Source organism: Mastomys coucha, unplaced genomic scaffold, assembly GCF_008632895.1.
Source record: "Mastomys coucha isolate ucsf_1 unplaced genomic scaffold, UCSF_Mcou_1 pScaffold11, whole genome shotgun sequence".
In the NCBI taxonomy this organism is placed as follows: domain Eukaryota; kingdom Metazoa; phylum Chordata; class Mammalia; order Rodentia; family Muridae; genus Mastomys; species Mastomys coucha.
The window spans coordinates 21,848,770-21,862,543 of NW_022196893.1; the positions used below are offsets into that span (position 1 = coordinate 21,848,770).

The 13,774-nt window shown below is 40.8% G+C and overlaps 1 protein-coding gene across 1 annotated transcript in view; it reads right to left on the reverse strand.

Moving 5' to 3' along the window:
- Positions 1-611: 611 nt before the first annotated feature.
- Positions 612-13,774, reverse strand: part of Kif21a (kinesin family member 21A) — a 124,249-nt gene continuing 111,086 nt past the window's right edge. The window contains exons 32-38 of the mRNA XM_031359546.1: positions 13,277-13,413; positions 12,041-12,221; positions 8,928-9,092; positions 7,478-7,595; positions 4,756-4,926; positions 3,191-3,390; positions 612-1,861 (exon numbers count right to left, since the gene is read on the reverse strand). Of these exons, the coding sequence (XP_031215406.1) occupies positions 1,768-1,861; positions 3,191-3,390; positions 4,756-4,926; positions 7,478-7,595; positions 8,928-9,092; positions 12,041-12,221; positions 13,277-13,413 (1,066 nt within the window). The 3' untranslated portion in view covers positions 612-1,767. The remainder of the gene's footprint in view (positions 1,862-3,190; positions 3,391-4,755; positions 4,927-7,477; positions 7,596-8,927; positions 9,093-12,040; positions 12,222-13,276; positions 13,414-13,774) is intronic.

Below are 13,774 nucleotides of genomic sequence, written 5' to 3' on the forward strand. Positions count from 1 at the left end.
CATCGAAAAAAAAGAACAGCAGAGACTGGAACAAGGGGCTGGGAAATATTCAGGGTGTTTTTTTTTTTAATTAAGAAAAAATATGTCCCTTAATTAAAAAAAAAATAATTTTCCCTACATATGGTCTCTACACCATACATCTGCATAAAGGAAGACTGAGAAGTAGATATGAAGCTCGACATAAAACAAACAGGTACCATTTGGGACTTAAGTAAAAAAACAAAACAAAAAACAAACAAACAAACAAAAAACAGCACAGAGGCTGCACTCTGGAAGCTTCCTCTGCAGCCTCTGCTGCTCTGCCATCTTCTCTCTGCCATCTTGTCTCTGTCGTTGCCTTTCTCGGAGGGATGCGTAGTCACTATCCTCATATTTATCACAATCATTTTTTGTATTATTTTCTATGTTTGAATCCCTAAATTACATCAACTGGTTTAACAGTGTTTCCGCAGTTCATCAAGGTGATGTTACAACTGGAGCTTTTCAAAAGCTATTTCATGTCTCATGAGTAAAGAAAAGAATGGTTGGATAACCTTTCCTCACATCACGCACAGGCAAAAAAGATTTGCCAATACCGGAATTTCCTTACAATTAGAAAGAGACTAGTATAATAGAAACAACTCATAGCACATGTTTATTTAAGCACTAGCTAAACTTTCATTTACAGACAAATATTTTTCAGGGCAAAAAAACCAAATAACACAAGACAATAATTTCAAAGTTATACCATTACATAAAATTAACCTTGTAGAATTTACAAATTAATATTCTGAGCACACTGATAAATTATACATCCTGTAACAAAACCCAATCAAACATTTATAAATTCATACAGTCATAATGCAAGATAGTCTCTCTTTACAATCTACCTATTTACATGGGTTCCCACCACAAATGATAATAGTCTACCAATGTGTGCAAACACATCATAGCTACCAGTGTGTGCAAACACAGTATATTTAAAATATATTTAGCAGCATATAAAAATCAGAGGAAGGAAAAAGGAGCTATTACTATTAAATAAAAAAGAAATTAAAAGTAATAATAGAAACAATTCCATAGGAAAATAGATCAAAATATCTTTCTGTTAGGAAATCAACAGCTCACCATCCCAGAATGCGTGCCCAGCACTAACAGCACAACGGTTGTGCAGCATTTCACTCCTGAGCACAGACTGTAGAACAACTGAAAGCTTTGGTCAATACAGGTAAACACGAGCAGTTTAGCACAAATTGTTATCTCTCTTAGTCGACTGTGTCAATTATGAAAAATCACCAATAATTCATTTTGTTATTCCATTATACTGAATGAGCTTTGAAACTTAGAACTCCTTATATACTGACAAAATTCCTGATGCGCAGACTACAATTTAATAGTTCCAATATATGTTTAAGTGTGTAAGTTATGACCACATGATTTGAACGAGTTAACAGGTAGGCGTGTTTTATTCTGGGTATGCTTCTGACTGTCACAAAAGCAGATGTCTTATAACTCATAATTCGAGGTGTCTTTTTATAGCTAGGCACAAAAATTCAGCCACAGTAAAAGTGTGATTCAAGCAATACATCAATTTTAGGAAGTCTATGTGTTGGTAGATATTAATATTTCACATACAAGACAGAACAATTTTATTAGGATACACATTATCTAGCAGTAGATTGAGATATAGTTCCAGTTGATTCCATTAGTAATAAGTGCAGGACATCGTTCTCAACAAGGAACGCAGAGCATCATCGCAGTGTGGGCTTCTGTTTATATCCAGTCATGCTAATTACTGGCAATATCCTCCCCCTGATCGCCTAGGTCAGAGATTTGACCATCTTGCAAATTCTGGGCCTTCCAGATTCTCACAGTTCGATCACTACAAAACAAAGTTAAAATGGACATATGAACAGAGGCAGAAATATCAAGAAATAGATCTCAGGATTACTCAGGGAAACTTGTTTTTTAAGAGGTCTTTAATTAATGCAAGTAAAACACGTACAATGTTGAATAAGAAAAGCAAACACAACTGATGGAATGTTTCCTGCCTGCAACTTTTCTGCACCACGTGGCACAGAGGCCTCCCGCTCCGAATCACCTGATCTGTGACCCCGCCCCTGCGCCAATGTCATTGGTGCACTTTTTCACCTTACTAATTTCTTTTGCTTCTGGCTAGAAGAGAAGGTAGAATTTGTGTCTGCCCTGCTCTCTGCTCCCTTCCTAAAAGTCTAGATTAAGACCCAGCACACAGAAGATTCATTGTGATTAATCAGACAAGCAAGAAATGAATTTGTGAATCCAACTATTCAGAGGAGAGGGGAAACAGATGTTACTACCATATTCTTACATAGTAAATGGAGAGAGAAGCACAAAGATTGTTAAAAATAATTTGTTCTAAATATAAATAATAGCAAATAAGCTCCTTTCTGAAGACAAAAAGTTTCAAAATTAGTCATTAATGAATCGTTTTTCTTTTTTTAAATTTAACTTTGTTTTTTTACTTATTCACTTTACATTCCTCTTATTGTTCCCCTGCCCAACCACCTCCTCCCACAATCCATCCCATTCCCCCTCCCCTTCTCTTCTGAGCAGATGAGACCCACCCAAGTCATCAAAAAAGATCGGACAGCAGACCCCATGATATACACAAATACAGAAGTAGCCTAACATTCTGGTAGGCCAAAACTCAAGGTTCATCATAGAGATTCAAAATCATAATTTAGGAGCAAGGTGTGATGGCACACCACTACAATCGCATCTCTTGATTAGCTAAGACAGAAGGATGATGAGTTCTAAGCCACCCTGGGCAAAACAGCAAGATCAGATTAAAATTAAATTAAAAAGGTAAATCAGTCATCTTAAACCAGTTGTCAGGATGCCTGTAACGAGAGAGGGATCTTCTGTGCTCAGTGTCTGTAAATGTGTACAGCCTGCAGTGTTTGTAAATGCGTATGGCCTGCAGTGTTTGTAAATACGTAAGGCCTGCAGTTTTTGTAAATGCATACGGCCTGCAGTGTTTGTAAATATATAAGGCCTGCAGTGTTTGTAAATACGTATGGCCTGCAGTGTTTGTAAATATGTATGGCCTGCAGTGTCTGTAAATGTGTATGGCCTGCAGTGTTTGTAAATATGTATGGCCTGCAGCGTCTGTAAGTCAAGTCTGAGTACAAGCAATCCACCCAGAGCAGACCCACAGGAGGAAACTCACTCAGCAGCAGTGAAGACATGGGTGGAGTTAACACAAATGGCATTGATGGGACTCTCGTGACCTCTCATCTCTCCAACTGGCACAAAAGTATCCACATTCCAGAGTTTCAAAATGCCTCCTCTGCAGCCACTAAGCAAAACCGGATGGCCTGGCACCAGGCCCAGGGCACAGACCCAGTCCTTGTGTGCATTTGGGACTTGCTGAAGAGAGAAAGCAAAACTTAAGAGGAACCTTCAAAATCAGTGGTCACACCAAAATTGGTTACAGTGCTTGTAGTGGTAGAACTCAGTGTACAGAATACAGGACATCCTTAAAGTTATCAAAGTCCATTCCTACACATTCAGTGATTTAGGCAATGAATCTATAAGCTGCTTCATTAGGAATCTATAAAATCTAAAAGACTCAGAAAACACAGAAAATTTTTTTCCTCTTTTCTACCCAAAACATACATAAATAAAACAAGTTTGTAAACCACAAACTGGCCTGAGGATTAAAAGAACCATGTCATGAGATCACTCAAACACTTCTCTAGATAATATGGAAGCTTAAGGAATATGGGAGCTTATATATATCATGATGAGCACAAAAAATTATTAGATAATATCATGACTAGATTTTATGTATAAACATTTATATTCACAATATAAAATCACAACCATGAATAAATAAATATATGTCTATGAAAGAACCCAAACATGGAGTATGTACCTGCTGCCAAGTGTTTTCTATTAATATTCATGCTACTGGTTCATTCTGTCTTTTAATTGCGGGTTGAAAGCAACTAAAGGGGCAGTGGTTGCAATCCCTCCAAATACATCCATGGAGCAACAGACAGATGCAAAGAATTATAAACAATTTTATCTGTTCACTAATTTTTGTCCCTTTAAAGCTAACAGTGAAAGATAACAGTCAGCTTACTGATGGCGACAGTGCAGCCCTGATGTAGTGTATGAAAGCACTGCCTATTGGCCTCAAGAAAATGCCCCCGTAACTGAGGAAGCTCTTCACTCCAGATGACTGCTGTGCTGCGCGGAAGATATGTACATTTAAAAACAGTGAACAACTACAGCTGTTCAACCTCAAGGTGACTGCATTTAATAAGCAAATCTACACAAAAGTTCTACTTCATCCTAGTACGTATTAGTAGAATGCTCACCTTCTCCCAGTTAAAACTCTGAGGATAACGAACATAAAATACATTTGATATTGAAAGTGTAAAATTTCAGGTGAGGCTCCACAGCTTCCACTCCAAACACTAACTTTATAGAAGGCCACTCAGTTGTTTAGACTTTGGGTCGAGTCAAATTTGGTATGTGATGTTTAAATTTATTTGCAAGTTGTTTTTATAATAAAGATTATAAAATTGTTTTAAAAATTGTTTTAACAATTTATAAATTGTTTTAAAAACTTAAAAAATCTTTAAGTGAAATCTCTGATTAAACAATGATAACTTAAATAGACTCTCCCCACTGCACCTCCCCACACACACACACAACATCAACCTAGTGGACAGACAGTGTGGTGTCAAAATATTCATTTCACACCTGGCAGAGTTTCTGAATTACCTGAAGAAGACCTTTGTGAGCTAAGTCCCATTTCTTGATTCCGTTGTCTCTGGACCCGCTGAATAGGTTATCACCTTGAATGGCCAGTGCTTCTATCCCATCATAATGCGGAGGCTCGAAGTTGTGGGTGGGACTTACAGTTCCAAGAGCCCCTTCGGTCACATCAAACATCTACAGGAGAGAATGAGAAAGGTGTCATCCCATTCAAGTTTTAGATAAACGCCTCCAATTGCTTATTCAAAACCACACAAATGTGCATTGAAAGGATCTGCTAACTGCGTTAGCTTTGTAGGAAAACTCTGAGGAATAACCTCAGCCCAGTTCCACACACCTTGTTTGCACATCACATCTTCTGCAAACTTCAAGAAAAGCAATTAGATTTTATTCATGTCTGAATAAACAAATGAGACACTCAAAGCTGAAGACGTTATGTATGGATGTGTTTGAGATTGAAATAAATCATGATATTCAGTTAAAATCACTAGTTTGTCAACCTCAGATTCCTTCTCCAGTTCCCCAAAGCTACCCTCCAAACCTTTTCACTTTTGCATGGCTGAAAAAAGACAACCTATGATTGAATTATATCAAAATTGGTCAATACGGACATAGCTCAGTGGGCTCAGTTCTTGACTAGAATGCATGAAGCCCAGTGTCAATCCCTAGAACAGAATAAAATTGGGTATGATGACTAATCTTGCCAACTTGACTCATCTGTGAAGAAGGAACATCAGTAGAGGAATTGCCTCCCTAAGATTGGCCTGTGGTCATGTCTGTGGAGCATTTCCATGATTTACAATTGATGTAGAAGAGACCATTCTGAGTGGTACCATCCATAGGCAGGCGAGCCTATGGATGTATAAGAAAGGTCTAAGAGGCTACCTGTATATGAACGTTAGATAAAAACAAGAGTGTTGGAGTGTGAAAGGCAGTCTGTGTTCTGGTTGAGCGAGGCTTATTCCGGAGACTCAGTAGAAAATTCTACAAGGGACTAAGCTATGCTCCCAGACATCAGGCTCCTGACACCAAAGCTCTCAACTCCATAATTCTGTGGCTATCAGTCTCATAGGTAATGCACCAAGCTCCTGGTATTCTGGCTGGACCCCACCTCCACAGTTACCTGGCTACAGCAAGGTAGCCCAGCCCACTATAAAAAGGGGTTGCTTGGCCCCTCCTCTCTCTCATAAGCTCTTGTGCTCTCTCTCACCTCTCACCCCCTCTCTCCTCCTCCTTTCCCTTCTCTCTCCATGTGGCCATGGTGGGCCTCTACTTCTCTACCCCCCCCCAACTGTTTTCTACAATAAAGCTCTAAAACCATGGACTGCCTTTTTTCATCTAGGCTTGCCCGTACTGGAGCAACGGAATAGGCCTTTCCCTAAAGAGCTTCGTTTAATTTCCCAGCGTTTCTAGCTGCCAGACAGGTGACCTCTCGAGAACCACCCAGCGCCTTCTCCCCCTGCCCCTTCTCCCTTCGGCTCTGGGGCTGACTGAGCCAACCCCCGGGGGCCCCCCTACTTTGTTCTCAGCTCTTCCTAGACATCCAGTGGCATCTGGTATATCCAAGACTGAGATCCTGTCTTTCCTGGCCATCTTGCGGCCCAGGGACCCCAGCTCCAGCCCTTCCGTGGTGGTGCCGGAGAGATGGAGCCGAGACTGCGCCTTCCCTACCCCTGGAGTGGGGTCAGCGGCCTCCCACCCACCGGTTCCGTGGGGCCAAACGGCACTTTCCCGCGTCCACCCCCTCAGTGTCTCTCCCGCCCCTTTATTTCCCCACGCCCAGTGCCCAGCACAGGAGCATTGGAGAAAGCCTGTACGCAGCATTCTTCTGTGGTCTCTACTTCAGTTCCTACCTCCAGGGTCCAACCTTTAGTTCCTGCCTTGTATTTTATTGATGTTGAACTATAACCAATAATGCAATAAACTCTTTTTCCCCAAGTAGGTTTTGGTCAGTGTTTTTATCACAGCAACAGAGAAGTAAGCTAGGACGCTGGGTGCGATGGTACCTGTCTATAATCCTTACACTTAAAGGCTAGATGCAGGAAGATTAGATGTCCAAGGTCATTTTGACCACAGAGAGAGTTCAAGGCCAGCCCAAACTACCCTTTCTCAAAACAAAAACAACCAAATCAGTAAGTATAAAAAAAGAAAAAGTTACAAAAACAAAAGAAACAAATGGTAAAATCAGGGGATAGAAGACTGATTAAGAGAAAGTGACCTTCCACAGTGCTGAGAAAAAAGTGACTACTAAGTGATGTCACCTGCAATGCTCAAGGAACATCACAGAAGAAGGGGACAGAAAGAAAGAGCCAGAGGATAGGGAGGGCTGTGAAACACTGTCTTCCAGACCTGACCTGGCCAGTGAGCACAGGAACTCACAGCAGCTCTGGTTGTCTACAAAAGACCTTCTGGAGCCTGGGACCTTTCAACACTAGTCATGGATCATCAGGGAGGCATTCCTGAGACTCCTCCCCTCCCCAAGGAGCAATTGACAGCTAATACTTCCTGGAGGCGGGGGCAGTAACTATGCTAAATAGTATAATCATTGGAGATCATGGCAAGTTACCCAAGATCCAGTAAATAATCCCCAACTGTTCTCCTGCAAAGCAGAAACCCAGTTACCCTCAATGGTCACACGGAGAAAGGAGAGGTGGGGTAGGACGTAGATTAGTAAATACTTTGAACCTATCATTGAGGAAAATGTCATTCAAGCCCTACTCATACACACTTTGATGTAGTGGTCTTTTGACCCGGTGATGATTAGGTCCTGTCCGTTGGAGATCTGGTCTACCGTAAGGCACATAACAGGACCCAGGTGTCCGGTTAGCTTTCCTGTAGATTGAAACCTTTAAAGAGAAATAAAATGACCGTTGAAAGCACTTCATAGCAAGATGGAAGACTCATCTAATCTATATTTGCTCACAATATTATTTGATTTTCCTTTTAATGTCAGCCCTGCCTCTTGAAACTTTGCATGGAGTAAATAGAAATGGCCAAACTAATATCTTGTGACAAAAGCTGAGAACTACTTAGATCTTATCCCAAAGCTTAGTATAACTTATGAATTAAGCCAAAGTCTGAGAAATTTCAGAAAAATAATCTTAATTCCTCCAAATAAACTTCAGTCTATTAAATACATGAATTTATAAAAGACATGACTAATCCTTTTAAGACTCAATTTGTAGTTGAATAAAACATTGATATTACTGCTTACAACATCAATGAAGCTATTGAAGTGAGGTTATTTTAGTCTATACTTGTACATGTTATATACAACTATTATATACAACACATGCACATACATCATCCACATATGTACATATATGCATATCTGTATGCATCCATATCTATGTCCCATTGTGTATATGAGAAAATAGGGGAGTCTTTTCATTAGTCATTATTAAGACTGAACATGGGTAGAACAGATATCTGACAGGTGGAAGAATAAACAATTCTATGGATGGGTCATAGCTGTTATCCCAACCTTCATTTGAACTCAAGAAGTCCTGGGCCACTCTGGATTAATACATACACACACACACACACACACACACACACACACACACACACACACACACACACCTTCTTTTTCTTTTAATGTATGCCGTCAGTTGTCAGAAGGTAAAGATGAACTTAGATGGCGGTCCTATCTCAAAGCCAACTGCTGGACTATAGCAGTGCCTTTAAGGTCTAGGATATTAATAGTACGGTTTCTTAAAAACTGTTTTCTGGTCACTTTGTTAAAATAAACCTGTATTGAGTTCTGCTACTAAAAAATAGATTTGTACTAATAAAGCAATTAAAGAAACAATTCTGCTTAAATTTAACAAATCATTCCTTTTACACACCTCATTGGATATGTAAATTGTATGTTCTACCCAAAGTAAAATATAGGTTGAAACATTTTTCAAAAACGTGAGCTAGAGGGGTTATTGGTGGCACAAGCCTTTAATCCCAGTGCCGTGGAGGCAGAGGCAGGTGAATCTTTCAGTTCAAGGTCATCTTGGTGTACAGATCACTGGTTACATACAGGGCTACACAGAGAAACTGTTTCACAAACAAACAAACAAAAGATGTGAACTAGAGGTCATGTGGAAAATAGATTTCACAAGCAATAGTGTTATCAGTTTCCAAAGCTGTATTTGATATATTCGAGATACCTTTTCTAAAAGTCCTACCTTTTAAGGTCCCACATTCTGACAGCATTTCCAGAGGCCGCATAGAGGAAAGTGCCAGTTGCGTTTAGTGCAATTTGATTGATCTGGCTCTCTCCAGAAGGAATAGCTACTGTCCGGCTGGTGCTTGCAGAACACGCTTCTCCAAGAGTAACTTGACCTGAAGATCTAGTAAGTACAAAACAAAGCAAACTCAGTTGTGTTTTCAGCCATGAGCTTGGCTTTCAGCTGAGTTCCTAAGAGCCTCTCTGTAGACAACAGCCGGAGCCACCCCTGCTCATGGCCACGTGCATGCATGGAGCGAGACACAGCATCCAGCAAGCAGTCACACCATGAACGAGTATTGGCCAACTAAGAGAATATATGTACGAATATATTCGTACGGTATATACAGTTTAAACTCTTTTTTTCTTTCTTTCTTTTTTTTTTTTTTTTTTTTTTTTTTTTTTTTTTGTTTTTTTCGAGACAGGGTCTCTCTGTATAGCCCTGGCTGTCCTGGAACTCACTCTGTGTGTGCCTATTATGCTATAAACCCCATGGCCTGAGATGGAGAAGGCTAAAACATCCTTTAAAAATGATTCTTTGTCCAAGATTAAATCTCAACAAATACTGCAGTGCCTCCGGGGCAACGCAATCTCCTGCAGTTTACGGGAGCCCTCTGCTGGCCTGGCTCGCCAGTTTTCATTTGTACATCAGAATTGGTTTCTGAGATTAAGAACACTGGGTGGGGCATTTTAACTACTGTCAGCTTTTTTTTTTTTTTTTTAACAGACCCTCCACTTGGTTTTTGAGAAGTTACCCATAGTTTACTTATATTTCTTCCAATAAATTTACATGAAGAGATGTTTTTAACTTGGAAATATTTTCCCTGCTAATATCTAAAATACACCCTCATAGAGACGAGGGTGGGGGATGGGGGGGAGCGAGGATGAGATAGGGGCATTCTGAAAGGGAGACCTAGAAAGGGGAAAACATTTGAAATGTAAATAAAGAAAAAATCCAATCAAAAAAAATTAAAAAAAAAAGAACAAATCTTTCTGATTTAACATTAATGAACAACTTAATAACTCTCTAACTGGAGATAGGAAGTTCTTTCTCTGCAGAACTTTCCTACAGGGCGTTCTATCCAGTGCAAGAAACAGGAACTCTGAAGTAAGAAACTGCCTCTCTTTTTTTTATTACATATTTTCTTTATTGACATTTCAAATGATATCTCCTCTCCTGATTACCCCTCCAAAAAAATATCAAAAACAAAAACAAAAGCAAAAGAACTAGCCCTATTTCCTCCCCGCTCCCCCTGCTCACCCTCTCCCGATTCTTGGCCCTGGCATTCCCCTACACTGGGGCATAGAGCCTTCACTGGACCAAGGGCCTCTCCTCCCATTGATGACTGATCTATTCTCTGCTATACATATGCTGCTGGAGCCATGAGTCCCACCATGTGTACTCTTTGGTTGTTGGTTTAGTCCCTGGGAACTCTGAGGGTACTAGTTAGTTCATATTGTTGTTCGTCCTAAGGGGTTGCAAACCCCTTCAGCTCCTTGGGTCCTTTCTCTAGCTCCTTCATTGGGGACCCTGTACTCAGGTCAATGGATGGCTGTGAGCCTTTACTTCTGTATTAGTGGGGTAGGTGGAGCAGTTTCTGGATTGTCCTTCCTTCAGTCTCTGCTCCATAGTTTGTCTCTGAGACGTCTTCCATGGGTATTTTGTACTACCTTCTAACGAGGAACAAAGCATCCACACTTTGGTCTTCCTTCTTTTTGTGGTTTGTGGATTATATTTTGGGTATTCTGAGCTTCTGGGTTAATATCCATTTATCAGAGAGTGTATACCATGTGTGTTCTTTTGTGATTGGGTTACCTCACTCAGGATGATATTCTCCAGATCCAGAAACTGTCTCTTAATGGTTAACAGTCTCTACTGTTAATTAGAAACTAATTCAGTGTCCCCTTTCCTCATGTATACACTTACTGAGTTCACTTCAGTTAGGAAAAGGGGGAATGTCAATTTTATAATCAAAATACTAATTATTTATTTTGTAGTTTTAAGACATTTATAACAATACACACAGAGAAAAGACTCCTGCTCTGACTGTCAAACACAACTTGTAGTTATAACGTTCATGCTAGCAGGAGCACAGGAAGTGTGCCCATCCTAAAACACACTTGGTTATTTCAAGGTTAGTTAAAGGTTGTAAATACTTCCTGACCACCAATGATGACCCATCATTTTCGAAGGACTGATACTTATTTAAATCATGTAATTCCTTAAAGCAGTAAATGGTGTGCTCCAGCATGGCCTCAGCATTTGGGAAATGGAAGAGCTGAGATCCACCCTGGGTAACAGGAGGGAAGAGCTGAGATCCTCACTGGGTAACAGAGGAGGGAAGAGCTGAGATCCTCACTGGGTAACAGAGGAGGGAAGAGCTGAGATCCACCCTGGGTAACAGGAGGGAAGAGCTGAGATCCTCACTGGGTAACAGGAGGGAAGAGCTGAGATCCACACAGAGGAGGGAAGAGCTGAGATCCTCACTGGGTAACAGAGGAAGGAAGAGCTGAGATCCACCCTGGGTAACAGGAGGGAAGAGCTGAGATCCTCACTGGGTAACAGAGGAGGGAAGAGCTGAGGTCCACACAGAGGAGGGAGGAGCTGAGGTCCACACAGAGGAGGGAAGAGCTGAGGTCCACACAGAGGAGGGAAGAGCTGAGGTCCACACAGAGGAGGGAAGAGCTGAGATCCTCACTGGTTACAGAGGAGAGAAGAGCTGAGATGCTCACTGGGTAACAGAGGAGGGAAGAGCTGAGATCCTCCTCACTGGTTACAGAGGAGGGAAGAGCTGAGATCCTCACTGGTTACAGAGGAGGGAAGAGCTGAGATGCTCACTGGGTGACAGAAAAGTTCAGTCCATCTTCTTCTTCTCACGCTCCATTCTTTGTTGTGTTCTAAGTTTTCCTCTGTATTAATTATGTCTGCACTTTTATGAGAACACTTAAGCACCCTCTGAGGATTAGGTAGGCGTTTTTAAAAAACTAAAATATACAAACAGCCCTATATTTTCTTATATTTTATAAAAATACAGAATTATTCACTCTTCCCGCTGTTCTCGAGGTACTTACGTTAATGTTCGAATGCACTTGGCTGACTCCCGGATGTCCCACACCTTAATATAAGATGTCGACACGGTGAAGACCAGACTGGTATAGTTACAGTATTTCACAGACACAACGTTGTTGGGGTGAACCCCTAGGGACATAATTTCCTGTCCAGTCACGAGATTCCATACTTTACAAGTACGATCTGAAACAAACAAACATAGCAGAAGAAATATGAACTATGTTAGATTCTTTTACCAGCAAAAATTATTTAAACAACATTCCACCATGGGAACAAAACAGCAAAGGATGATGGTACTTTCCAATTTTCCTGAACCTAGGCATCACAAGACATCCTTGAACGTCTGTGGTAATTTCACAGACAAGGTAGGCAAAGGGGAACAAACAAAAGAGAGGGATGTCTGGTAACTGCCTTGTTGTTCTAGCTCTTACAATGCAGCAAAGGGGCCGAGGGTACAGGATCGGACGTCTCTAAATCTGGTTCAGTCTACTAGCTAAATTATTAAAAACTCTTTAGTTTCTCCGTCTGTAACATGAGGCCACAGCATGTACCTCATGGGAGCGACAGTATTAATGCATATTTGTGACATGCCTCACAGTCTCTGATGTGCTAATAAGAAATGGTGACTGCCACTGACTTTTTGCCATGTTGTATATTTTAATTATCTTTTGTAAATTTGCATACTGCCCATTTCAAAATCTAGAACATGGTACACGGTGCCAATCACCGAAGGGAGATGCACTCTCTCACCAAGTGCATTCACAGATATAAGGAGTGGATTTAATCCCTTGACTACTCAGCAAAGATTTTAGATTTTATACAGTTTAGATTCTCAAACCAGAATATCAGATTCACTTGAATTAAACAGTCTTTCAAAATCCTGTTTAAAAGTTATTTTTAAATATATACATATGAGCATCAGATGGTTACTAGCACCTTTTCTTAATTTCATTTTTAAATCATGTGAGCACGTGTGCGTGCGTGCGTGCGTGCATGCGTGTGTGTGTGTGTGTGTGTGTGTGTGCACATGAGTTGTGTGTGTGTGTGTGTGTGTGTGTGTGTGTGTGCACATGAGTGCAGGTGTGTGTGAAGGACAGAAGTGCACACCAGATTCCCTGAAACTGGACTTTCAGGCCATTATGGGCTACATGACTTGGGCACTGGCAACAACTAAAATGCTACAGAAGACCACCGGATAGCCTTAACCAGTGAGCCATCTTTAGAGCCATTTCTAGCACCTTTTGATCCAGTGAAGAGAAGATCATCAGTAGAATCCACACAGAGCACAGCTTTTGTGTGCCCTTCAGCTATATGAACGCACTGAAGGGCAGACGCTCTGACTCCTTTGCAGGCAGGAAATGGGTTGATTATGCCCCTGAGGTGGGAAAGAGATGGACTTCAGTGACTTTGTTATTGAACTAGGTTTACTTTCCCCCACAATTTCTTTTAAAAGCCCTTCTAAGACATTATTTATAACATCCAGGCTGTTCCCTTGATTCTTTTAGTCAAAAGGAAGTGGATAACGCGTGAAGCGACAGCAGCGCAGAACCAGAACTTGAACTAATTAGGTGTCCACTGGTAACCAGTTCCGCAAGCAGTGAGAGACAGAGGATGACAGACACGCCTGGATTTTCTTCCTAACCGTTTCATCCCTCTGACAGTTCTTCCTTGTTATGACCAACAAGAAAGTAGAAATGAGTAACTCAAAGTCAGGCTGATGTAAATGGAATTCGAAG